We start from the raw sequence: 27050 nt of genomic DNA on the forward strand, positions 1-27050 counted from the left end.
TTGGACTCTGAAAACTTTTGTTTGACTTGAAGAGTTACCCAAAAATATTATACCATATGACATTATGGAATGAAAGTAGGCAAACTATACCAGCTTTTTCATTTTTATATCGCCTATGTCTGCTAACACTCGAATTGCAAATACAGATTTGTTAAGGCGTTTCTGCAGTTCTGTGGTGTGCTACTACTAACTGAATTTATTATCAAGTTGTAATTCCAGGAATTTAAGACTGTCAACCTCTTCTATCTGCTCTTCTTTATGCATATGCTGGGTGGAAACCTCTTACAGGTTCTGAATTGCATATAGTGAGTCTTTTCGAAGTTTAATGTCAGTGAGCTGGCTTTAAACCATTTATTAATATCCATGAAAATATCATTAGTAGATCTTTCTAGAACTACACTCAACATACTATTTATTGCAATACCTGTGTCCTCTGCAATATAAACGAACTCTGTTTCTGGCAGTGTAACTGATGAGAGATTATTAATGTGCACAAGAAAAAGCAATGGCCCTAAGATGGATCCTTGTGGGACACCACATGTAATTTCTTCCCATTCTGATGATCACTGATGACTTAATTCACTAGTCCCTTGCACCGACACCCTTTGTTTCCTGTTAGCCAATTCTGATACAGAACGATGGGGAGGGGTTTGTGGAGAATTGAAGGTGTATGTGATGACAACACATTCTATAGTTCATTCATTTTTAAAAAATGTTTTTCAGTGGGCTGCTTGAATTTGTCTGAGCTGATTGCACCCCCCTGCATCCCTCCATCCCTCCATCCCTCCTTTCGTCGAAAGGAAATTATGCTCTTGTAATACTATTGCAACGGAATTCTGCAGTTCCATGCACAATTAAATTTTAAAACACATGCATTCATACACTATCAAATGACTAAATATGCATAATTAAAGGAAAAAATTGCTTTAGCAGAATTCAGTCTTTTATTGTAATGCATTTTATTTTATTTTAAAACATTTACAAAAACCAGTTTCTCCAAATTCTCCACGAATTTGTGGTAGCTCTGCATGTTGAGTTGCTGAGCTAGCAATCCCTTGAGGAGATGAGGTGGTCTGAATCCATCCACTAGCAACATTGAAAATGGTTTCCTGTGGTTTCCCATATTCAATTTAGGCAAATGATGGAGTAGGTCCCCTACATAGGCCACAGCCAATTCCTTCCGAATAGCTTTCTTTCATGGCAGATTCCAATTCCCTTAAAGATGCAGCCCCTGAAAAGAGCTGTATCAGAGACAAGCCGAGCATCTCTTTAGAGACTCCCGGCACTACAAACCATATGCTAAATAAATAATAATCCAAATTCTTTTCATTTAGCCTCATGCTTTTGTCTGCAGGACATTCTTTAATGCAGACAGTGATCTTTCTTACACTGCAAAATGTGACAGATGCATCCTTAAATGAGGAAGAGTAAAGCTGAATAATTCTAGATCTCTACATTTTCACCACCAAAAATTTTTTTAGCTTCTGTGTTGAACAGAGATTTCTTTATTCCAAAAGCCCTGTCAGTAATAATGGAGGTGCCCCTAAAAATTAGCACTCATGTATTTCTGATCATTTCTTCAGCTTGTGACAAAGCAAGCTGTGATATTTTACTTCCCCTCTTGTTTTTCCATCTGCTTCCTCAAATTCGTTTTTTAATTCAACTAATTACCATTAACATATGTGAATATAATCTGATTTTAATAAATGAGAAAGTTTTAAACATTATAACACCAGGTCTAATTTTGTGCTTAGTTTTATATATGTAATTGATTTTATTCCAAAGTAACTAACGATTTTGTTAAAAGTATTTTTTGTGCAATGATATTTGTTAATTTCATCATTTAAACAAATAATTAGGCCTAACTGTTGTAGCAGAAGAAACTGTTAAAAAGAACCAATTTTTCAATGTATACAGTTAATCAAATGAATTAAGTTTTAATTGTAATTTCTGTAAATTAAACTTTGAACAATGTGTAGTTTCAGTACCTATTATTGTGAGGTTTTTTGGTGTCGAGACAGGCAGTCCACAGCTGAGTTTCAGACAAGAAACCTGTGTTGGTTAGAATAACAACAATGCATCAATGTAACTGTGACGTAAGTGTTACACAATTAGGCCATGTGTAAAAACAATGACAGTGTCTGCTCCATACATACATTTCTATTCTTCAAGAACTGTGAACTTTGTGGTTAGGTTTTTACTGCTCATAGGTATTCAACAGTAAACTATTGTAGCTGTATGTAGATGTTCATGTGAAAACTATTAATGAGGCTTATCTAAAGTTAAACAGTAGTGCACTGGCCATGTTAAATTTCTATATGAGGTGTTGTGAAAAGTGAAAGTGGAACACAAATGTGCACCTTTCGGCTACGTCATTTACAGTAGACAGTACTGCACTTCCACCCCCTATTTCTTCAGCCTGCTCTTCAACACCGAGGACAACGAATGAAGAAATAAAGAAGGTGAACATCATCACAATCTCAAATGCAGGCTGAAAAAAGATTTGTGTAAAATGACCTTGGAGGGTGAAGGGAGATTGGATCATGACTGCTTCTCTGTGGTTTTCCAAAATGCAGCACTCCTAAGTAACAAGATTATAGTTCCACTTCGAGATCATTTTTAAATAAAGAGGTTTATTGTTCTTTATGGAAATTTTCAGAATAAATGGAAGACTGTGCCATTTTAAGGTCCTATGTAACAAATTGCCCCCCACCCCCTGGCAGATTCCTGGCTACGTCCTTGATGCATGTTGCAGTTAGTTTACCTTGTTTTCACAGATACTACTACAGGAGCAAAACATAAGAAGCTGTTGTAAATTCATCGCTCTGAAACTTTGTAATACTGTTATAAATAAAGCTGAGATTGATTGCTGGTATAAATAAAGTTGAGAGTGATTGTTGTATTTATTCAAGTAATTTCAAGAGAAAGGTGGCATCTATCTTCAAGCCTCTGCTAGTCCAGATTCCTCAGCAGTAACAGGAGTGTGCATTTGTGGGTCTGTGTGGTTTTGTGGGTGTGAATGTGTGTGTTATTGCTTGAAAAAGAGCTAGTACTTAAAAAGTTGGTGTGAATGCTGTTTTCTGATATGTATTTTGTGTGCCACACATCAGTCTACTGTTGCCTTTCCCTTATTTGACCATTCCATTTCATATCCCTACAAACTCTAATAGTCAGGTATTTGTTTTGAGTTCACTGATTTTAGTTTAGAATTTCTGATGATGTTTTTGTCATGGGATACTCTTTTAATTGTGAGGTGTACAGATTACATTTCTGACCTTGTTAAAGTGTGTTGCCATTCTTTGTACAACTTTGAAATTTTATTAGATTCTGTTGCGTCACTGGAACAGCCTCTTTCAGATGCAACTTTATTATAGATAACAGCATCATCACAAAAATCTTATAGTAGATCAGTAATATACACCATGAACAATAAGGATCCCAACACATTTCCCTAGGACATATCTGTAGTTAATTCTGCATCTGTCAATGACACTCCATCTCAGGTAACACACTGCATCCTGCCTACATGGAATCCTCAATCCAATGACAGATTTCCATTAATAACCTGCATACGATCTTGCTTTCATGAATAAGTGTATGTATGGCAGTGAGTCAAACGTTTCTTGGAAGCCAAGAAACAGTGCATCCATCTGATTGCCTTGGTGCCTGTCTTTCAAAATGCCAGTGTAATTTGGGTTTTGCTTGACTGACATTTCCAAAAACTGATGCTGGTTCACATGAAGCAGGTTATTCTGATCAAGATAAATCATTAACTTTGACCTCAGAAAATGGTCTGGGATTTTGGAAGAGATAGATGTAATAGATTCTGAACAGTTTTTTTGTTGATTACTTCTGCTACTCTTCTTTTATGGGCATGAATTGAGCTCAGGTTTTGTTCAATTATCTGCAGCATATTAGGGTTCAAATAGGCACTAGATCATGTGGTAATTCTGGGTTGAATCTGATAACAATTCCATTGAGCAGTGTTCTGTACCAGCAGTTTCACTTGTTTCCCAGCAACAGTCACATGAATATCTGTATACTCATCCTTCAAGTGTTGTGAGAATTAAATAGTGGCAGTACTCCTGGATTGTTCTTTAAACAAAGCAACATTTGAATTCAAATTTCAGTATTTATGCATCATGCTCTCCTGGTTTTTATTTCATGTGTCATCAATAAGTGTTAGGACACTAACTCTGCAACCACTGAAAGCTTTTGAAATGGTAAAGACTTTGCTATGGCAGTTATTGAAGGCTTCAAAGATTTTCCTTTTGAGAGCTAAACATTTTCAATGTAGCATTTCTCCATCAAGTGCCTCCTTGAGATGACACTACAGCCTCATTATCTGTTTTACTGAGTGTGTAAATCTTTCTACATGTTTTAGTTGCCCTTTGTACTTTAATAGTCAGTGTTGCCACAATTATTTTGTGGTAACTGACACCAGTTTCAGTGTGGGCATCCTCAAAAAGTCAGGTCTATGTGTTGCTATTAAATCTATTTCCACCATGTGTGGGCTTCTTAACTATGTATTCTACAGACTTTTCAGGGAAGGCATTTAGTATTGTTTATCAGGATATCTTGTCACTCTCATTTACAAAACTCTTAAGTATCCTACGCGATTGTTGGGTAATAAAAATCACCTCCAATGATGATGTCAGTACATTGCTCACATGAAAAGAAATGTGTCTGTACATAGGAGTAGCATTTTATTCATTTGATCAGCCACTATAAGATATCACTATAGGTATTATTGACAACAAGCAAAGACACCAATTTAAAGGGGAGAATTCACATGAAGTCTGTGGTATGGTGCAGTTCATTGCTCAGTAAACACGTTGTTTTCCCCAAAAGCAATGACTTTTCATTGTGTAATGGTATTTTGCCCATTGCTCATATGCTTGTATTGTACATACATTTTGTGGGAAACAGCCAGATTCTGCAATACTGAAAAATTCAGTAATATGAGATCAGTTCCCCAGTGTAAACATGCAGAGAACCACAAGATCTGCCATTTTGACAAATGCTGAAACTGCTGAGGTGAGGAAGATGATGCAACATGTGCTGTGATTAAGCAAGCTGGGATATTTTTAATTACCCTCATGTTTTGCAATCTGCCTGCTTTAAATTCATTTTTGCATGTTTAACTGATTATCATTAAAATATGTGAATATAATCTGCAGTTCCAAAAAAGAGAAATATTGGCCCTCATTTTTAACGTAACTAACACCAGATTTGATTTTATGCTTAGTTTTATGTATGTAATTGATTTTATAATTTATTTTGAATATTCCTAGTTAGTATCGTTTGTTATAGGGTGAAATCAGTGATTGTTCCATAACTTAAATTCTGTTGTTGACGTATAAACAAGTGTAAATTCTGTAATAATTGTAAACATTTGGAAGATGAAATATTAGTAATCTTAAAGTATTTATTTGGCTCTATTTGAAAACATGTTAGCAAAGCCAGCTCTTAATTAATTCCAAAGTAATTAACAGTTTTGTGAAAAGTATTGTTTACATAACTATATTTGTTAATTTCACGATTTAAACAAATAATTTCGCATAACCCTCGTAGTAAAAGAAACTGCTAAAAAGAACCAATTTTTTCTATGTATTCAGTTAATTTAGTGAGTTTAGTTTTAATTGAAATTTCTGTAATTTTAATTTTGAACAATGTTTAGTTTCAGTACTGTTTATTGTGATGGTATATACGGGCCCAATTTTTGGTCACGAGTCAGTCAGTCCATGGCCAAGTTTCAGGTGAGAAACCTGTGTTGGTTAGAACAATAACAATGCTTCAAATTAATTGTGGAACAAGTGTTAAACAATTAGGCCGTGTGTAAAAACAGTGACAACGTCTGCTCCATATGTACTTGTGTATTCTTCAAGAACTGTGACCTTTGTGGTTAGGTTTTTACTGCTCGTAGATGTTCAATAGGAAACTATTGTAGCAGTATGAGGGGTTTTGCCTGCAAACTAATAATGAAGCTTATCGAAAGTTAAACAATAGTACACTGGCCATGTAACTGTGTATTATTCGGGGGTTGTGAACAGTGAAATTAAAGTACTGAAAAATGTAAATTATGCATCTGTCGACTACATCATTTTTAAAGTAGTCAGTGTCCAAATCCACAAACCCCATTTTTCTGCCAGTGTAGCAATGCAGTATGTCGACATCGAGGACAACAAACAAATAAATAAAAGCAGGTGGAACCGCTACAGTGCCTTCAAAATGTTTGAAGAGGCTGTCTGTTCAATCTCAGATTTCATATGGTAGTGCTCAGAAAGCAATGCAGAAGTTAAAATTTCATGCTTATCATGTTCATAATATGCAGGAATAGAAGGGAACATGCAAAGAAAAGTGTCTAGCATATTTTACATGGTTTTCTTTATTTGTTGATGTTCAAAGAATCACAGAAGTGGACCCTGTTTTCTTCACTGATGAGGCATGGTTTCACCTTAGTGGATGCATGAATACTCAAAACACAACAATTTGGTCAATCAAAAATCCACATGCCTTATGTGTAAACACCTTGCACTGTCAGAAATTTGGATTGTGGTGTGCCGTGACTTGTCATCAAACAGTGAGCTCTAGTTTCTTTGAAACTACAGTGAACAATGTTGTGATACAAGACATCTGTACACAGTTTATTTCATTTCTTGGGGCTGATGTGTACAACTGTTTGATCACCATGTATCCAGCTGATGTTTTCTCTAATGTTTTCTGTTTTCTTTAATGTTTTCTGTTATGTCTAGGGGTGAGTGCAGTAGTTAATAGAAGAACCCATTTATAAGTTTTCACCCATCTTTGATACTTAGTCTTATCTGAACAATCACGAATGCAGCTTCCGTTTTTATCTCGGTGGATTTGAGTTTCTTGTGTACTACAACGCGTACACCACCTCCGTTTTATGTACACTGATCTGCCAGAATATTGTGACCACATATCTAATAGCTGGTACGTCCAACTTTAGCATGGATAACAGTGGCGATGCATCATGGCATGGAAGCAGTGATGCTTCAGTTGGTCACAGGAGGGAGCTGGCACTACATCTGCACTCACAAGTTACCTAATGAGCTCTGACACCACATTCAATCACATCCCTGATGTGTTCGATCAGATTCAGATCTGGTGAGCTGGGAGGCCAGGAAATTAACTGGAACTCACCACTGTGTTCTTTGAACCACTTCATCATACTCCAGCCTTGTAGTATGATGCATTAGTTTGTTGAAACATGCCACTGTCATCAGGAAACATGATCATCATGAAGGGGTGCATGTGGTCTGCAGCCAGTGTACAATACTCCTTGGCCACCATTGTGCCTTGCATGACCTCCACTGCATCCTAGGACCCCCATGTGAATGTTCCCCAGAGCATAATGGAGTGGCTGCCACCTTGTCTCCATCCTGCAGTACAGGTGTCAAGTAGCTGTTTCCTGGAAGATGACAGATTTGTGCCCTCCCATTGGCATGATGAAAAAGGTATCAGGATTCATCAGGCCATGCAACACTCTGCCACTGCACCAATGTCCAGTGCTAATGATCATGTGCCCATTCCAGTCACGATTGCTGATGTCATGGTGCTAACATTGGCACGTGCAAGGGTCGTCGGCTGTGGAGGCCCATTGTTAGGAGTGCTTGGTGCTCTGTGTGTTCAGACACACTTGTACTCTGCCCAGCATTAAAGTCTGATGTTAGTTTTGCCATAGTTTGTCACCTGTCCTGCTTTACTAGTCTGCCCAGCCTATGATGTCCAACATCTGTAATGAGAGGTGGCTCCCAACCCCATGATATCTGGATGTGGTTTCACCACATGTTGAAGACACTCACCACAGCACTCCTTGAATACCCAAGTCATGCAGTTCCTGAAATGTTCGTGCCAGGCCTCTGGGCCATCACTATCTGGTTTCAGTCAGAATCAGATAGATAACATGCCTTTCCATTTCAGCATATGGACAGCGTGCTCACTGATGCTACATGCAGTGTGCATGTGTCTGACTAGCAGTCATTCCTCACCATGTGACACTGCTATCACCTGGATGGGTTTATATCAATAGTAGGTCAGTGGTTGTAATGTTCTGGCTAATCAGTGTGCATCTCTTCTTCTGATATACAGAGGTGTCCAAAAAATGTATCCACTGTTTAAAAGTCCATAACTGGCAAACTAATTGACGGAGTTGTCTCATCTTTGGTAGTGTAATAGTTCTGGCAATCACCATACAAGCATTGTATTGCTTTGTTTTGTTTTGTCAGATGACAATCGCCAGAGAGTCAGTGTTTTGTTCTTAGTTGCACCTAGTTACTCGAGTAAACATGGCTGGTGCAAGGCTTACATTCGATGAAAGGAAGTCAGTTTTGAAGTGGTATTTTAAATATGAAAACATTAATGAGGTTGAATGGCAATGGCGAAATGAGTATCAAACAGAGCCACCAACACGTTTAACGATTCATCAGACTCGAGACAAATTTGAAGCCAAAGGCTGTGTTAAAGAGGTACACAAACAACAATCTGGATGACCTGTAACAGTAACAAGTCGAGCTAACTCCCGTCGTGTGTTACAACAATTCACTCGCTCACCACAGAAGCCTGTGAGACAGTGTGCCCGTGAAACTGGAGTGAGTCACTCAAGTGTTCGGCGAATTTTGAAGACAGCAAAGTGGAAGTGCTACATCCCACGATTACTACACGCAATGAAGAGGACGACCCAGATCTTAGAACAGAGTACTGCGAGTGGTTTACTAACATGGTGCGGAATGATGAAGAGTTTGCAGAGATGAGTGTGTGCTCTGACGAGCCACAGTTCAAACTCTATGGTACAACTCTATGGTACAATTGCATCTACTGGGCCACCTAAAATCTGAACAGCCATGTAGACATAGCCGTGAATTTGCCAGGAGTAAACGTGTGGTGTGGGTTGTCTTACCGGCACTTGATTGGGCCATTCTTCTTTGATGGCACAGTTACAGGTGAGGTGTACCTTCAGAAGCTTCAGACATCCATTTTACCTGCCATCCGAGACTTGTATGGAGACAGAAGAGTTTACTTTCAACAAGATGGTGCCCCAGCCCACTACCAAAATCGTGTTAGGGCGTATCTCAACAAAAATCTACCAGGAAGATGGATAAGCCATAGAGGTGCTGTGGAGTATCCACCACGTTCCCCAGACCTAACTCTTCTGGACTTTTACCTGTGGGGAACACTAAAGGACATTGTTTATCAACAAAAGCCATGCACATAGGATGAACTTCGAGAATCCATCGTACATTCATGTGCAAATATTCAACTGAACATGTTGCAGTCAGTAGTTCGTGCTGCAGTTCTTGCAGTCAGTAGTTCGTGCTGCAGTTCAGAAGCATTGTTTGTGTGTGGATTTTAATGGTGACAATTTCGAACACCTACAGTGATACCTTTAAGTTGGACTTTAAGTTACACTTTCACCAAAAATGAGACAACTCCATCAATTAGTTTGCAAGTTATGGACTTTTAAACAGTGGATACATGTTTTCGGACCCCTCTGTACATTCAGATACTCCAAAATTGGAACTTTGCTTTTGTTTAGCACCTATTTGCAGTAGTCACTGTTCTTTGAAAGTTTCTTTACAGAGACTGTATACAATGGAGGGTCCATCCATCCTGAATAGTTCTTGAAGATGCATATCTGTCAAGTGATTGGCCACATATTCTTCTAAACTTGAACAACAATTCATCTCGTGCCTAGAGCTAAATGTTTGGAGTTTCTCCTCAGGCAGAGAGACACATATGAAACTTTGTAAACAATTCCACACAGAAGACTGTGTAATGAATTAAGTACACTATGAAATAGCAGTACACAGACTGAAAGCTTGCATATTTGGATACCAGCTGAACATTATGAGCAGTAGTGCCGACACCAGTTCAATGACAAAAACTTCCAAAACTCAGCGGGTCCTCATATATACTGCATATTGCAGTAATTTAAATGTAGTAAAGTAATGTAGAATGTTGTCAGCTTTAAAATACATGGAAATACCAATATCATTTGAGTTTAACAACTTCCAAGCTTAAAAATAAAGTGGTTCTTGTCACATACTCTATGTGATCAAAAGTATCTGGACCCCCCAAAAAAATACATTTCTCATGTTAGGTGTATTGTGCTGCCACCTATAGCCAGGTACTTCATATTAGCGACCTCAGTAGTCATTAGACATCACGAGAGAGCAGAATGGGGTGCTCCACGGAACTCACAGACTTCGAACATGGTCAGGTATTGGGTGTCACTTGTGTCATACATCGGTACACGAGATTTCCACACTCCTAAACATCTCTAGGTTCACTATTTCCAAAGTGATAGTGAAGTGGAAATGTGAAGGGACACATACAGCACAAAAGCGTACAGGTCGACCTCGTCTGTTGACTGATAGAGACCGCCAACAGTTGAAGAGGGCTGTAATGTGTGATAGGCAGACATCTATCCAGACCATCACACAGGAATTCCAAACTGCATCAGGATCCAGTGCAAGTACTATGACAGGCGGTAGGTGAGAAAAATTGGATTTCATGGTTGAGCAACTGCTCATAAGCCACACATCATCCCGGTAAATGCCAAACGATGCCTCGCTTGGTGTAAGGAGCATAAACACTGACAACTGAATAGTGCAAAAGTGTTGTGTGGATTGATGAATCACTGTACACAATGTGGCAATCCGGCGGCGAGGTGTGGCTATGGCGAATGCCCAGTGAACGTCATGTGCCAGCGTGTGCAGTGCCAACAGTAAAACATGGAGGCAGTGGTATTATGGTGTCATCATGTTTTTCATGGAGGGAGCTTGCACCCCTTGTTGTTTTGTATGGCAGTATCACAGCACAGGCCTACATTGATGTTTTAAGCACCTTCTTGCTTCCCACTGTTGAAGAGCAATTCAGAGATGGCGTTTGTGTCTTTCAACATGATCGAGCAGCTGTTCATAATGCACAGCCTGTGGCGGAGTGGTTACATGACAATAAAATCCCTGTAATGGACTGGCCTTCACAGAGTCCTGACCTGAATCCTATAGAAAATGGCCATTCCCCAAAGAACCTTTTTCCAGCATTACCAATGGACTTGTAAGTCATTTTCAGCCAGGTGTCCAGATACTTTTGATCACATAGTGGAAGTGAATGGAGCTGTCGAATATGGCACATGACTATAAAATCATTTCAACCTGCACCTTCTGTATGAGTGAGAGGTGCACCCAGGATGGTTGCCTCACAAGGTTTCAACCCATTTTATCACAGAGATAATGTTGAGTCCCGATGAAAGACTAATCCATTTCAAGAGACCCTTGTATTTTTTTAAGTCAGAAACTATGGAAATAATACGATACTAAAAAAAAATTAAATTAACTGTACACCAATTTGATATAAAAGCTTCATAGGAAACAAATTGGAAGGAAAAAATCAAGAGACAGGCCAAAAACATCTGTATTACAAAGTTCTATCAGCAAAATGAACTGTAGCAACTACAACCAAACACAAGATGGCAAGAGACAGAGAAGGATGGCTACATCAGCAAGGTTTTGCCATCAGCGTCTCATGATGATTGTGGTCAACAAGCGAACTGCAGGTGTTGTTATTGGTTAGCTTGATTCATTATCACAATAGTCGTGCCAGACAGCAATATATGTTTAGCCTCACTATTCAAAACTGTCTCCTTACCATGGCATACAAGAATGAACATTCCACATGAAAGTGTTGTTGACTGCATTCACAGTTTACAGAGATTAGTACAGATTTAGGAACAGAGGTTCAGCATAATCGGATCTTGCAGTGAAATTACCTGACTTGATAAAATATGTTATTCACCAATACAAGCAAGTGGCAGCATAATAGCATGTGTTTACAGAACACACTGTTCATATTTCTGGCATTGCCCCTGACTGCTAAGTGAGAGGAGAGGCTAAGAGCCGATCAATGACACCTATTTGATAACTTCATAAAGGGAGACCTAAACATTCAGTATTATAATGTGGTTTTGTTAACAGTCTAGAGGCAGGCTGACTTTGATTTCAGGAAACCTCATACCTAGGGAGCACATCTGGAATAGTGTTGAGCTGGCATAATCAATTTTCATAATTTGCCTGTAGTTATTCTGTGTCATAGGTCAGTGCAACTTCTCTATTTTTCAGGTGGCTTTCCACGTAATGCAAGTCAGTACTTGATGAAGGCAGACAAGGTACTAGTTGTTATTAACTGAACTGCTCATAACTTTAAATGGTTTAATTTCCTGTAAATGTTCAAAAATGTTTTGCTTCAGATCAGTTCTTATTTATTCAGTATACTTACATTTTAAGGAATTCTTTGAATTGGGACGTTGCTGCTGCTGTTGTTGTGTCATCCTTTTGGATGACAGGACTAGTAAAAGGCACTGTTAGCTGATCACCAACATCTGTGGCCTTTCTTGGGTGATGGCGCAGTCTCTCCTTTGTATTGTCTTCTTCATTGTCCTGCAGAAAGCAAAAAGTAAATTTCACTTGTGGCTATGTATTATAATTCAAATCCTAAAGTCACCATTAAGAGGAAAACAGCTGATAACTAAACATTTGGGCACAATATTTTTCTGTGATAATAACTGTCCTCCAAAACCAGATACTTATTATCAGATGCTATGAATCAAACATTAAGCTTCCCTATGGAACATCTATGAAAATTAACTAAAATGGTTTTATGTTCACGAGATGTTTTGTTCATGAGACACTACGGCAATATATTTTGAATGCTTTGCATTACCAAGGAGACCCAACATCAGCACAAACCAGAAAATTGTACACAGCATTGTATCACCATTTTAAATTCATTTTTGTTCATTTGATACTTATAAATGTATGAGCTTTAGGTCTTGATACACATAAATCATCAATTAAGAAACTAGATGTATATGAGGTCTGTACAAAAAATTCCAGAATATTCATAATTTTGCACCAATGGTGTGTTAGAGCAAAATGTGGTTGGCATCCCTGCACAAGGCTGTGCTTAATGTGTAACTGCCAGAAGTTTCATTCTTGTAGTCTATTAGTTATTGTGTAGTGTTGCATTGAGTAGAACATTGTGTCACACAGTTTGCGAACTTCAGGATGGCAGAGTTAGAGGGGCAACACCTCTGCATTCATTTTTGTGTGAAACTCAAGAAAACCTTTACAGAGACTCACCAAATAATGCATGAAGCCTACAGTGGTGAGTGCTTAAGCCATACTCAGTGTTACAAATGGTTCACATGGTTTAAAAATGGCTGGATGGAAGTTAAAGAAGACCCTCGTTCAGTGTGCCCTTCGACATCTACTGACAATGTTCATGTCAGGAACATCAACGAAATAGTGCACGCCAATCAAAGAGTGACTGTACGAGAGATTGCAGAAGGATATGGCATTTCAGTTGGATCACGTCATAAAATCCTGACACACTGTCTTGGAATCCATTGTGTTGCCGTCAAGTTCATCCCATGGCTCATCAGTCAAGACCAGAAAGACCTTCACTGTGCAATCCATGAAGAGCTTTTGGATCACGCAAATGAGAATGAGATGTTCCATAAGAGTCATAACTGGTGATGAGATGTGGATCTGTGGTTATGATGTTGAGACCAAGGTTCAGTCTTCACAATGGGCTGGGGAAGATTTTCCAAGACCAAAAAAAGCTCATCAGGTGAGATAAAATGTTCAACCCATGCTGATACCTTTCTTTAACTTTGAAGGATTAGTTCATCATGAATTCATGCCACAGGGAGAAACTGTTAATCCATGGCACTGTCAGGATGTGTTGCAACGCCTGTGAGAAAATATGAGAAGGAAATGGCCTGAATGTCACAAGACAATTCATGGCTCTTGTATCACAATAACGCATCCAAACATTCATTCCTGTTGATGTGTAACTATTGCACAAAAGACTGCTGTCTCATCCTCCGTACCCTCCAGACCTGGCCTCTGTGGGCTCTTTTTTTTATTTCCCAAGTTGAAAACCCTGTTGAAAGGATGAAGATTTGCGACAAAAGATGAGATCAAAGAAAATTCACAGACGGTGCTTCGTACGATCCAGCAAGAGGCATACCAAGACTGCTTCCAGAAGTGAAAACACCAGTGGGAGTGGTGTATCAATTGTGGAGAAGAGTGTTTTGAGGGAGACAATGCACAATAAGTAACAAGTAAGTTAAGAAAAAATTTGTAGACAAAGTTCCAGAATTTTTTGAACACACCTCATACAAATATTAAATACAAGATGCTAATAAAGAGAAAGTTCAGTACTGATGCCACGGAGTCTGAGTTTAAGCTTCATCTCATTATTAGTTATGACTACTTTGCTGACACTTTCATATACTCTGGCTCGAGGTATGGAGTAAATTTTACTTTCTGTGACAACTTATACATAGTTCGTAACTACTATTATTTACTATTATTCTTTCTTCTCTACACAGTAACTATTTAGAACTTTGCAAGGATAAAGTGAAATACAGCCATTCAGTTGCAGAAACGAATGGTTTATTCAAACCCCTTAACCTAGGTTTTGACTTTTTTTTAAGTGTTCTTCAGAAGGCTTAATGGATAGCTACAGTAGCTAAAATTATATGCTCGTTAAAATACAGCTATACAGAAAAAGTGAAAAATAACTCACTACAATACAAATAGTTATTTACACTTACTGGTTATATGACCAGTACATGGTTACATAACTAGTGGCAATGTAACTAGTTAATGTGGATAACTTGTATGGTAGTGAGTTATTTTTCACTTTCTCCTTGTACCTGTTTTTTAACATGTATGTAATCCTAATTATCAAAATAGATTAAAGAAATTGCAAAAATGCACTTATTTAAAAAGGCAGCTGAAAAGTACCTGTTATGCAATACATTTTATACATTGAAAGATTACTTAGACAAAACAGAGTAGGGGTTTGCTTAAAAAAAGTTCTACAAATAAATAATAATAATGATTATAAAGCGTCCAACATTCCACATGACACATTCACACTTTTTTTTTCCTTCCCCAGAAAAACTTACACCCAAGATGTGCATAGCACAATACTAACAATAAATAAATAAATAAATGTCTTCCTCTTTCTGAGCTCATTGCAATCATTATAGAGGGATGCTGATTCAGTTTTTCAGCATAGCAAAAGGGAAGTTGCGGTACAGAAAATGACCCAGAGAACACCATTGTGTGTGTGTGTGTGTGTGTGTGTGTGTAACAGTGTGGCATTACGTTATGTAATAAGTTACTTGTAAAAAAAAAAAAGTATTGTATACCAGGAGTAAATTTAATGATTATCTCTAACTAGAAGTGTTTAAGCGTATGTGTATACAAATTAGCTTATTTTAAATTTGTCTAAACTTGTAAATACTTGGACATGTCGTATATCCTTGTAAAAAGAGATCTATGGATGAATAAAGCTACTACTACTACTACTCACTATTGAGGTGTGTAACCATTGATCCTTCTGAGAAAGATGTTTTTAAAGATGTCAAAACGTAAGTCAAGGGTTTGAATAAACATTTCATTTCTGCAACTGACTGGTTGAATTTCACTTTATCCTCACAAAGGTTCCATTCTAAGTTGTTTCATCCAGCAATGTTTTCTCTCCCGTTACTCGTGCCAAACACTAATTTGACTGACAGGAGGCAGAAAGTTTACCAGACTTTCTCTCTATTTGTCCTAATTTGATTTTGAATTGTATATGAAATTAAAATAAAATAATGATCAAAAATAGAAAATATTGTGCCTTCAGGGATGTATGAATAGTTATGTACTGGTAAACCTCATGAAGGGCAAATATGGAAGGGGAAATTGCCACATGCATACAAAAGCAGAAACCATACAAATTCTTGCCAAGATCAGCAAGCTGAAAAATTTTCTTGGTTAATTGTTAAGAATGTGTGTTGTGAATGTGCATAATCCACCACTGGGGGATTCTGAGTCCACTGTTAGACAATTTATATCTTCAGTATGTTATCGGTCAGTATTTCCTGGTGATGTCAATGTAGGGGTCCAAAAACATGTTGACGGAGAAATATTCTAGGAAAATTATGACATACCTCTAGTTTGATTTCAGCAGCATGTGGAAGTATGGTGCTAAGGTGTACTAGAAACACTACCGTATGATGTACAATGTGGTTATAAATTAATTTTTTCATTTCATAGAGTGAATTTACAGAGCTTCCACACTGTCTGATGACAGGAAGATAAATAATTTAGTATCGTGCAGAACTGAAGACCTCCATGAAAAATCAGTAACACTGATTAAAAATATCAGAAACAAGTATTTGAAAAATATTGAGAGAGGCATGCACGTTATAAGGATTTTTTTTTTTTTTTTTTTTTTTTTTATAGAAAACTTATGCCAGTATTCAAAATCATACCCAGGATCTGAGAATGGATTACATGAAAGTTCATGATAGTTTTATGGTATGGGAGGATTGAAGGCAGTAAGGTATCTTATTACAAAATGGAAGACAAAATTTCTGAAATGAAATTATTAATAACTAAACACACCAGTACTACAACTTCATATTAGGCATGTGTTACCTATTAGTATTTTAACTTGGTCATTGAAGTTTGAATGAGATTTGAACATATTTTGCTGTCTGGCAGGTAAAGTTCAAATACATGCAAATACTCTGTGTATTTCTGCTTTTGGTACTTTTGACCAGCTAGGAACATGAGAAAAGATATTGTGAATAGACTATACAACACTACTGGAAGCTTCCAGAAAACAGAGTCATCTGGTATTTTCAATTGCAAGAAGAGTAACAGTAAATATTTGTGAGGTTAACAATAAATGGCTCTGAGTACACATGCTACTAGCCAGGATGCATTACATGTTTGGCTTCCTTCAAACTGGTAATGAATTAATACACCTGCTTATATGGTGGGTAGCATGCAAACTCAGTTTGTAAAAATTATAATTCTTTTTTTCTGGAGAGTAGATCAGTAGACCCCCTCACTGTGTTGCCTTCGCCTGCATTTGAAAGTAGCTTTACTATTAAAATAATCAAAAATTACATTAGAGATTCATATATGAACATGAATCCTTAGAGATATTAAAAGTCTCTCATCTCCAACACATTATCTTCTGGGCTGGCCATTTTTGTGAGTATACTTAAAACAGTAATTAGATAAAATATTAAACTCACAATCACAAGGCTGCAGCTGTTTATGTAGACTGTTTTACAATGAGAGTGTGCCGTGTTTATTTTTCACAATGCTTCAGGCATAACGAGAGGCTGAGGAGATGTAGTGTATCATTCACATAAACGGACACGAACAACAAATCTGATACGATAATTGCAATAGAATTTGGTGAAAATCAGCTTTTCATTTCTGGTCGACTCCAAGGATTGAGGAATTATAATTACTACAGATATATGAAAAATGACCACTTTAAAAACGTGTATCCGGTTTGGCACAAGATATCATTCCCACCTGGCTGACCGAAGTAGCTTCAGTGCTGGGCCACGGTGCTGCCATCAGTGCAGGTAGTACTTGTGGTGCTGGCAGTGCGGGTAAGACAGGTGGTGCCGGGAGTGCCGGCGTGCTACGGGGAGACTCCGTAGCTGCAGGGCTGGCCCACGGCGCTGCCATCAGTGCAGGAAGTACTTGTGGTGCTGGCAGCGCGGGTAAGACGGGTGGTGCTGGGAGTGCTGGCACGCCAGTGGGAGATACCCCGCCACCGGTAGTTACACCCGGAGCTGCCGAAGCAGCCCCACCGATTGTTCTTCGAACAGCTGTGATTGCAGACAACAGCGCACAGGCTTCGGCACCCTTTTCGTACAGTTGTTCGTTCAGGTCATCACGGTGCTGTTTGTGTGGCACAACTGTTCTGTCACCTCCATTAATATTCACATTCACTTCTGTCAAATTACGTAGCCGGGAACACGGAAGTGGCACGTTCCGCACTCGACGATTGCCGTAGCAGTGGCCACGAACTCCACGCCCGTAATGTGATGAGCTACAACAAAACGTATGCCGTACTGTTATGTAGTTGCTTGTTTTTCTCTTTTGTCACAATTATTAAATTGAGACCATTTTATCACCCAAATTTCCAGCTGTAATTCTCCTTTTGCTGCCGTGAACCATAACAGAGAATTTCACAGGATGCCTCAGACTTTGGTGTCACAGTTAACAAGATGGTAGGGGACCCTATACTGAATATTTCAAGATAAAGAATGTGTCACGAGTTCTTTACACAGGCAGCTGGCTTGCAACAAGTGGAAAATGGTGCCAGAACTATTTCACTGACACTGCTGCATTTACACAATTATCAGTCAGAAGAGAAAGATACGTCATAGACAAACTACACCACTCATCTATAATTCAGCTGACTAGTATGTTAGACTTTATATTTAAGCACCAGTTTCTAATTAACTATATTTAAATTATTGGTAATAAAGCTTCATATGTACAGTGTTTTGGTGTCCATACACACAGAAAATTGATGTGAACTGGACGTGAAGATAAACCACGTAAGGAAATTCAGTTTGGCTGCTTTGGATGTAGTATTATACAGAATATTGAAGTGATAAAATAGTGTTGTTCTCACATATATGTAACAGTTTCATTGTTGGCGCAAAAAGTAGATTTGCCCTGCTGCCACAGTTAAGTAATGAAGGGCCTCATGTAGATGTAGGTGTAGCTGATGCATGGCAGAATTCAGTTAGGAAGCCTGTTGCTTCAGAAAAAGTAGGAAGAAAATTCTGCTGTTAGGTAGCAGTCATGGAAGAGGTGTGGGACAACTTCAGAAGGGAAAATTAGTTGACAGCTACCAGGTCACAAACATTTTCAAGTCTAGTGCATCTCTCAGCCAAGTGATGGAGGGCATAAGATTTTTGTGTAAAGGTTTCACCAAGGAGGATCATGTTGTAATAGTGGGTGGAACAGAGAACAGTATTGATAGGGACCAGGGCTACAGCATTGAGAGTGACCTGGTAAAAATAGCATCAGCAACTAACCACACCAAAGTTGAGTTTGTGCCTCTTTTCAAGTGGTACGATCGACACCAGTTGAACAGCTCTGTGAAGAGGGTCAATATGGAGTTGGATCAACTGTTTCGAGCTTGTGCGGGGTCAGGGATTGATTTAGTTCCTGTTGATACTATTGGTAGGTGGGGCTTTACTTTTTATGGCCTGCATCTCAATAGAATAGGGAAGGATATACTGGTTAGGTTAATACCAAATTCTTTAAGGGGGGACACTGCAACTCAAGGAAGCAGTTCTTTTTTAGGTTAATCTCATTATCTACACATTCAATACTGAAACAAGATGTATCTGAAAATGTTAAGCATAATACTTGTGAAGACAAAAAAAAGTAACAGTACATTGACTACATCAAAATATCAGAGGTTTAAAAAACAAAATTAATGAATTTCAGATCTGTTTAGATGAGCTACAGTCTACAAATCCAGTTGATATTATTTGTATTTCTGAACATCATTTAGGTAATGAAACTGAAATGCTTAATATGGAAGGGTATACCTTAGCTTCAAAGTACTTTAGAAAAGAGATGGAGAAAGAAGGAGTTGCCGCTTACATTAGAAAGTGTCACAATTATAAAAACACTGACATTCTTAAATACTGTAGTGATCAGCATTTTGAAGCATGTGCCACACAAGTAGAAATACACACAAGGAAAATAATTATAGTCATAATATACAGGGCTCCAACTGGTAATTTCCAGCTATTCACTAAACATCTTGATGCAGTATTAAATTTCTTAACTCCTAAAAATAATGAACTCATACTAAGAGGAGATTTTAATTTAAATTTTCTGGAGGATAGTCACTCAAGATCCATACTAGAGTCTCTTACCACTTCTTTTGATCTTATTCCCTTAGTACAGTTTCCAACCAGGCTTATGGGTACAAGAAGCACTGCTATTGATAACATTTTCATAGATACTGCCACACTAGCAAATCATAGTATAAATCCAGTATTTAATGGCCTTTCAAATCATGATGCCCAGTTGCTTACATTTAATATAGTAGGGTCTGATTCAACTAATAACAGGAATAATCAATGAAACAGGAATTGAAGGTATAAAAAACTGTTTGAGGAATACTTACTGGAAAGATGTATACAATTTACCTGGGAAAATGAAAAATATAACTGTTTCTCTAATACAGTCATAGGTCACATTGAAAACTGCTGCCCTAAGGTAGTAATCAAAGCAAATAGATTAAATGTTTCAAAACCTTGGATTACAAATGGAATAAAAGTATGTTGCAAAACAAAAAGAAGACTGTACTTAATGTCAAGCAAAAACTACAGAGCTAAATCACATAACAAATTATATTGTAAAATTCTAAACAAAGTAATCAGACCTCAAAATGTATTTACTTTCAAGAAAAAAAATAAATGCCTCTAATAACAAGATAAAAACAATATGGAACATAGTAAAAAGTGAAACAGAAAAAACTATCAGGCAAATGAAGAAATTATGTTAAATGTAAATAATGAGGTGATTAGAGATACCTCCAAAATTGCAGACACTTTCAACAACATTTTTCCTTTCAGTAGCGGACAACTTAGGTTTGCATGGTTCCTCAGAAGACAGCTTAAAATATTTAAAAAATGCATTTCCACAGAAGTATAACAAAATTCAACTATATCCTACCTCACCAAAAGAAATTTCTGATATTATTAGCTCTCTCAAAAACAAATGTTCCAGTGGTTATGATGAAATCAGCACAACCATAATTGAATGTTGCTGCTCAGAACTTTGTGACATACTGAGTTACTTACGTAATGAATCCCTTCACAGTGCTACTTTTCCAGATAGGCTTAAATATGCTATTGTCAAACCATTACACAAAAAAGGAGACAAATCATCAGTGGAAAACTTCCGCCCCATTTCATTATTGGCAATATTTTCAAAAGTGTTTGAAAGGGTTATGTACACTAGCCTTTATAAACACTTAGTACAGAAAAATATTATCATTCACAATCAGTTTGTAGTTCAGAAAGGATGTCAACTGATTAAGTTATATTCACTTTTACAAATGATATATTAGAATCAATAAATCAAAAGTTTTTACCATACCACTTGGCATATTCTGTGATCTGGCTACAGCTTTTGATTGTGTTAAGCATGATGTCCCTATGCAAAAGTTGAAACATTATGGGATAACAGGAGTAGCAGGCTCATGGTTCTCATCCTACCTTTTTAATAGAAAACAGTGTGTGTCTGTATCAGGCTTACCACATAACAACAGTCATTCAGAATATGAAACCATCAGGCAAGGGATGCCCCAGGGTTTTATTTTAGGCCCCTTGTTGTTCCTATTATAAATTAATGACCTTCTATATGCAGTGTCACAAAATGCAAATTTTGTCTTATTTGCAGATGATACAAGTATTGGTATAAAGAACAGTACCTGTGATCTCGCTGAGCAATCATCTAATGAAATATTTGTAAGTATCAATGGGTGGTTCACAGCAAATGGATTGTCACTGAAGTTTGACAAGACTCAGAACATACAGTTTAGTACCTCACAAAGAATACCTGACCTTATAAGTATAATGTATTCAAACAATGAAATTAAAGCTGTTGACAGTATCAAATTTTTAGGGCTATAAATTGACCACAACCTAAATTGGAAAACTCACACTCTAGGCTTAATCAAACGCCTTATTCAGCTACATTTGCAGTATGCATGATAGCAGAAATAGGTGATTTAAAAATGATGAAGTTAGTTTATTACGCCTACTTCCATTCACTAGTTATGGAATCATCTTTTGGGGATACTCCTCTCACAAAGAGAACCTTTTCAAAATTCAGAAACGAATCATTAAAATTATACCTGGTGTCAATCCTAGATCATCACGCAGAGACCTCTTTAATAAATTGGTATTCTAACTACTACTTCTCAGTACATATACTCATTGATGTCCTTTGTCATTTCCAACATGTCTCTTTTTACACAAAATAGTGCAAAACATGATTATAATACCAGAACCAAAAACAATCTGCGTAAGGACTATAAAATCTTAACATTAGTACAAAAAGGAGTCAAATACATGGGTACTCATATATACAATAACTCACAAGAGCATATCAAAGGTTTTGTAAGTGATAAAGATTGGTTTCCGAGTGAATTAAAGAACTTCCTGTTGGCCAACTCCTTCTACTCCATCAATGATGAATATCTTCACAAGGATTATAGCTCATAACTCTGTCTGCATTAGAATTGTACAATATCCATATATCTGAGACTCCTCGCAAAGGGATCCATGGAAAACAATAAATGTGTGGCGTCGATCCATGGATTGATAGGCCAGAACATCATATGTGTATTATGTCTTCGAGTTGATCTTTGTTTTGTATACTTCCGGAAACTCAGTTCCAGCCTAGCCTTAGAACTGTACATTTGTCGTGTAATAAAAGTATTGATGATTAGAAGAGAAAACCGTGGTCATTACCTTACCACCTTGATATCTCCTTCAGTGGTGACCCCGAAGTTCGAACAATCTGTCAAACCGAGTACAAAGTGACTACCGCGCCGGCTTCCACATTCCACGTGGACCTTTGTCCACTACACAATGGCCTTCTACAACATGCCGCCGCTGCCCAGTTTTCACCAGCAACAGCAACTAAATTCAAGCACGTCAGCTGTAGTCGGTGCCCGACGCGAATTTCCGCAGTCCTATAGCCTTGAGAACCCAGGGACCTCGTCAGGTGCAGTGGTTTTGAACATAACACCAGCGGTCTCCGACTCCGACTTTGTTAGCCCCAAAGTGCTCCAGTTTTCGCCGCATAGCAGTGCAAGAAACCACTACACACTGATACCGAACTTAAATGCAAGTACTGTAAATAGTGGGGAGCATAGTTTTCATAATGTGCCACAACAGGAAACCTTTTTGAACGTGCAAGCTCCACGTGTGTCTCACACCGTGCCGGTTGCACACTACGTGAATAACATTCTCCAGCCTGTTACTCTGAGTGTTCATCAGTGCAGTAATTTGAGCGCATCATGTTCCACCAAGCTCATCAGTGACTCTGTGATGGACAATTTTGCTGCAGATGTGGAGGACCAATTGCATAATAACCTGTTGAGCAACCGCCGTGACCACTTTGACCTTCTGCCGCAACAACCTGTCCCGCTTTGCTCCATGCTGGGCTTCCTGCCATGGAACAAGCTTTTGACAAACTGAAGCACCTACTAGCAAACGCTGTGACTGTCGCCCACCCGCATCCGGACGCTACATTTTTTATTATTGCGGATGCCAGTGATACTGCAATAGGCGCTGTCCTCAGCCAAACTGTCGGAGATACTACCTCTCCTTTGTAGTTCTTTTCTAAGGAAAAGAAAAGTACAAGAAAAGTACTCAGCCTTTGATAGGGAGCTCTTGGCAGTTTACGAGGCTGTGAAACACTTTCGCGCTGAGGTTGAGGGTAGGGACTTCTACATTTTAACTGACCATAAACCTTTGGTTGCCACTGTAAAGAACCCTCCGACTGACCCTCCACCTAGACACTTCCGTCATTTGGACTTTATATTGCAATTTACCTCTGACATACGCTACATCAAGGGTGCAGATAATGTGGTCGCAGATTTTATGACTCATGTCGGTGCTCTCACAACTCTGATAGACCTCTCTAACTTGCCTCAGCTGCAGTCTGCCGACACGGACACTATGGACCTTATTTCCGATCACAGTTTGTCACTCAAACCTGTGCGATCCACCTTTCTGGTGTCATAGGCGAGGTTTGGTGTGATGAATCACCTGGTATGCTGCGTCCCTTCATACCCAAACCTCTACAGAGACAAGTTTTCAACAAATTACACCACCTAGGTTATCCAGGTGTGAGAGCCTCTACCAGACTTATTTCAGAGCGTTTCGTCTGGCGCAACATGCATTGTGACTGCCAAGCCTGGGCCTGTGCCTGCATTCCGTGCCAACAAAATAAAGTTTCGCGGTACACATTGCCCCCACTAGGCAGTTTCACCACTCCTCCCAGTCGCTTCCAGCATGTTCACATCAACTTGGTGGGCCCCCACCCACTCCGAGAGTTACAGATACGTGCTATCTATTATAGACAGAACTTTTCGTTGGCTGGAAGCTGCCCCGCTACCCAATATTACATCCGAATCAGTGACACGATCCTTCATAGACACTTGGATTTCACACTTTGGCTGCCCTGTTTACTTGACGACCGACCAAGGCCATCAATTTGAGTCTGCCTTGTTTTCTGAACTATGTAGGCTGCGCGGCATCAAGAAAGTTCATTCAAAAGCATGCCACCCCCAAAGCAACGGCCTCGTGGAACATTGGCATAGGACGCTTAAGACGGCCCTATGTTGCGCGCCCTCCTTTGGATGGAAGCCCTGTCATTTGTCTTACTCGGTTTGCAGACCACTTTCAAGGAAGACCTTAAAGGCTCAGTGGCCGAGTTTGTCTACGGCCAGTCCCTTACACAGCCAGGCGAACTTGTTGCTCCTACTCCAGTCGCCAAACAGTCCGAACTGCCGTCCTTGGTAGAATAGGTGAGGTTAGACTGTAACAAGTTTCAATCCCCACCCCCTTCCAGCCACACTCCGCCGCACACATATGTTCCCAAGGTGCTCGACACTTGCAAATTTGTATCCCTACACGATGACACTGTAAAAGCCCCGTTACAGCCCCCTTACACAGGCCCGTACAGAGTTGTAAAATGAACCAGTAACACAATGGACATCGTAATTAAGGGCTCAGTAACTACTGTCTCCCTCAACAAGGTTAAACCTGCTTGCATCGAGTTTTTCCCTACCTCACCCACCATTGAAGAGACCACGCTCTCTGGCCACCCCCAGCTTTCTTCCTCTGCTCATGATTCGAGTAAACTCACGCCTACACTGGCCCCGTCAACCAGCCCAAACTCATTCTGGGGTTTGCCGCCTCCCGGCTCCTGTAGCAGAGGCCCCAGCTTCCAGGGTTCTAATGTAACAGTTCCATCTTCATGCGGCAGCACACCGTGCTGCTCTTCTAACCGGTGAAGCCCACAGGTTCCTGCCACGCCCACTCAGACATCACCATCTGACACTCACCCCTCTACTCGCAGCACACCGCCCTCATCGTGCTACGGTTTCCCCACCCCACTGGCTCAGCATACCTCTCCATCAGCAGGTGCCACTTACGAGCTCTCTACCCACATTCATCCTAATGATATTGGTGGTTATTAGCGCTGCTTGCGTGTGACAATTCGTGTGACTTGTTAGGTGGTGTGTCACAATGTGTAGTGAGGCATTTCAAAATCTCTCGAAGTTCTACGTGTGGCAACCTACATGCTTATGTTTGGCCAAGTGGAAAGGTGATCGTTAGGTTCCCTGCCGACAACACCTTTCCACACCAGCGCTCCCGCACTGGCCGATGACTACAACTGCCAACGTCACTTCAAGACTTCAGCATCAGCACTGCAGGATTTGCTCCACGCCCATGCCGTTAGACGCGGAGGAACTCACTGTAACCCACTTAAACTCTCGCCCCCCTCCCCCCCCCACCTTCGGGTACGTATTCCATACTGCAGGGGGGGGGGGGGCTATGTGGCGTTGATCCACGGATTGATAGGAAGAGAGAATTGTGGTCATTACCTTACCACCTTGATATCTCCTTCAAATGTAATGTAATATGTTGTAAACCTGAAGTACACAGTTACATGATGATAATGAGACTCAAGAAATTGATAGAACTAGAGAGACTAGCAGAAGACCATATATTTTGAAAAGCTTGTTAACTACCTATTTATAGTAGCATCATAATATTCCTGTTTTATATTTGCTTTCTGTTGTCATATTGACACATATTATGATTCAGTTAAGTTATTGGGTTTGGGTGTTGAGAAGTTAGCTCAACAGAGAGTCAAGTTCAGCATTTTGGAGGCTCTCTACACTTGGCCATACCTTGTCATATATAGGAGATGGGGACTGGGCATTGTTTTGGGAGAACTTCTGTAACATAAATGATTTTATTCAACTGATAGGCATAAAACCCTTGATTTTTTACACATTTATTTAAGGTATAATTTTGTCTTCCTGGTGATGAGCACTTGCAACTGTGATTCCTGTTCATCTATTACAGTTGTATAATCATGAGAAATAAATATGTGTGTGCCAGATAAGACTAAATTGACTGTGTAACTGCACACTACAACAGAATTAGATGAGCTTCAGAAGTATTGCAATCAACGTACCTGTGATAATATGACTTACCGTATTTACTCGAATCTAAGCCGCACCTGAAAAATGAGACTCGAAATCAAGGGAAAAAAAAATTCCCGAATCTAAGCCGCACCTGAAATTTGAGACTCGAAATTCAAGGGGAGAGAAAAGTTTTAGGCCGCACCTCCAAATCGAAACAAAGTTGGTCCATTGCAATATGAGGCAAAGTTTAGGCCGAATGAATGACGATGCAGCTACAGTAGTTTGGTTCGAGTCGTAAACTTAGCAGTTAAGCTTTACGAGGTAGCCATTGCTATGAGTCAGGCGCTCCGTCCATATTTATACGGGTACCCTTCCTTTTCCACGTGCTTCGTCTGGTTTGAATTGATAACTTATTTTTCTTTGATCTGATAAGTGCCGTTCTCTTTGTTATAGGTGTTTACGTCACTCTAAGCTGAAAATGCATTAGTGTACTGCGTCATGCATTGTTTTCGCATTCTGATAATGGGTGTTTATGGCCTGTTGCCGCTCGCGGCATGGCTTGCTTTTATGCGCGCTACCGCCGCTTACTATTAAAAAAAAGAGAGAGAGAGAGGAATCGTCTCATTAGCGAAACAATGGCAAGAGACTGCTATTTGTTATTACTTACACTGCTGCTTTCTTTGATAATGATCAACAAGAACCAAATAATAGACTGCGGATGATAGAAGATGTTCTGAACGAGAGTGTAGCGAAAATTTTTCTCCGTTTGAAAATCTTTGCAGACGCTTCTTTAGTACATTACATTCTGCACAGAAATTAGAGTCATCTTAGATTTAAAAATCTAGTCAATTGCCGTGCTTCATTTCTGACTGTATCACTATTAGGCAGAAGAATAATACGAATATAAACATGAAATAAGGATATAAATATCCTTCCGCGTT

At 39.1% G+C, this 27050-nt stretch overlaps 1 protein-coding gene across 1 annotated transcript in view; it reads right to left on the reverse strand.

Annotated features, from left to right (window-relative positions):
- LOC126094964 (uncharacterized) overlaps positions 1 to 27050 on the reverse strand; it is a 153024-nt gene that overhangs the window by 122796 nt on the left and 3178 nt on the right. Inside the window, exons 3-4 of the mRNA XM_049909622.1 lie at positions 17421 to 17946; positions 12301 to 12461 (exon numbers count right to left, since the gene is read on the reverse strand). Of these exons, the coding sequence (XP_049765579.1) occupies positions 12301 to 12461; positions 17421 to 17946 (687 nt within the window). The remainder of the gene's footprint in view (positions 1 to 12300; positions 12462 to 17420; positions 17947 to 27050) is intronic.

This window comes from Schistocerca cancellata, chromosome 1, assembly GCF_023864275.1.
Source record: "Schistocerca cancellata isolate TAMUIC-IGC-003103 chromosome 1, iqSchCanc2.1, whole genome shotgun sequence".
Taxonomy (NCBI): Eukaryota; Metazoa; Arthropoda; class Insecta; order Orthoptera; family Acrididae; genus Schistocerca; species Schistocerca cancellata.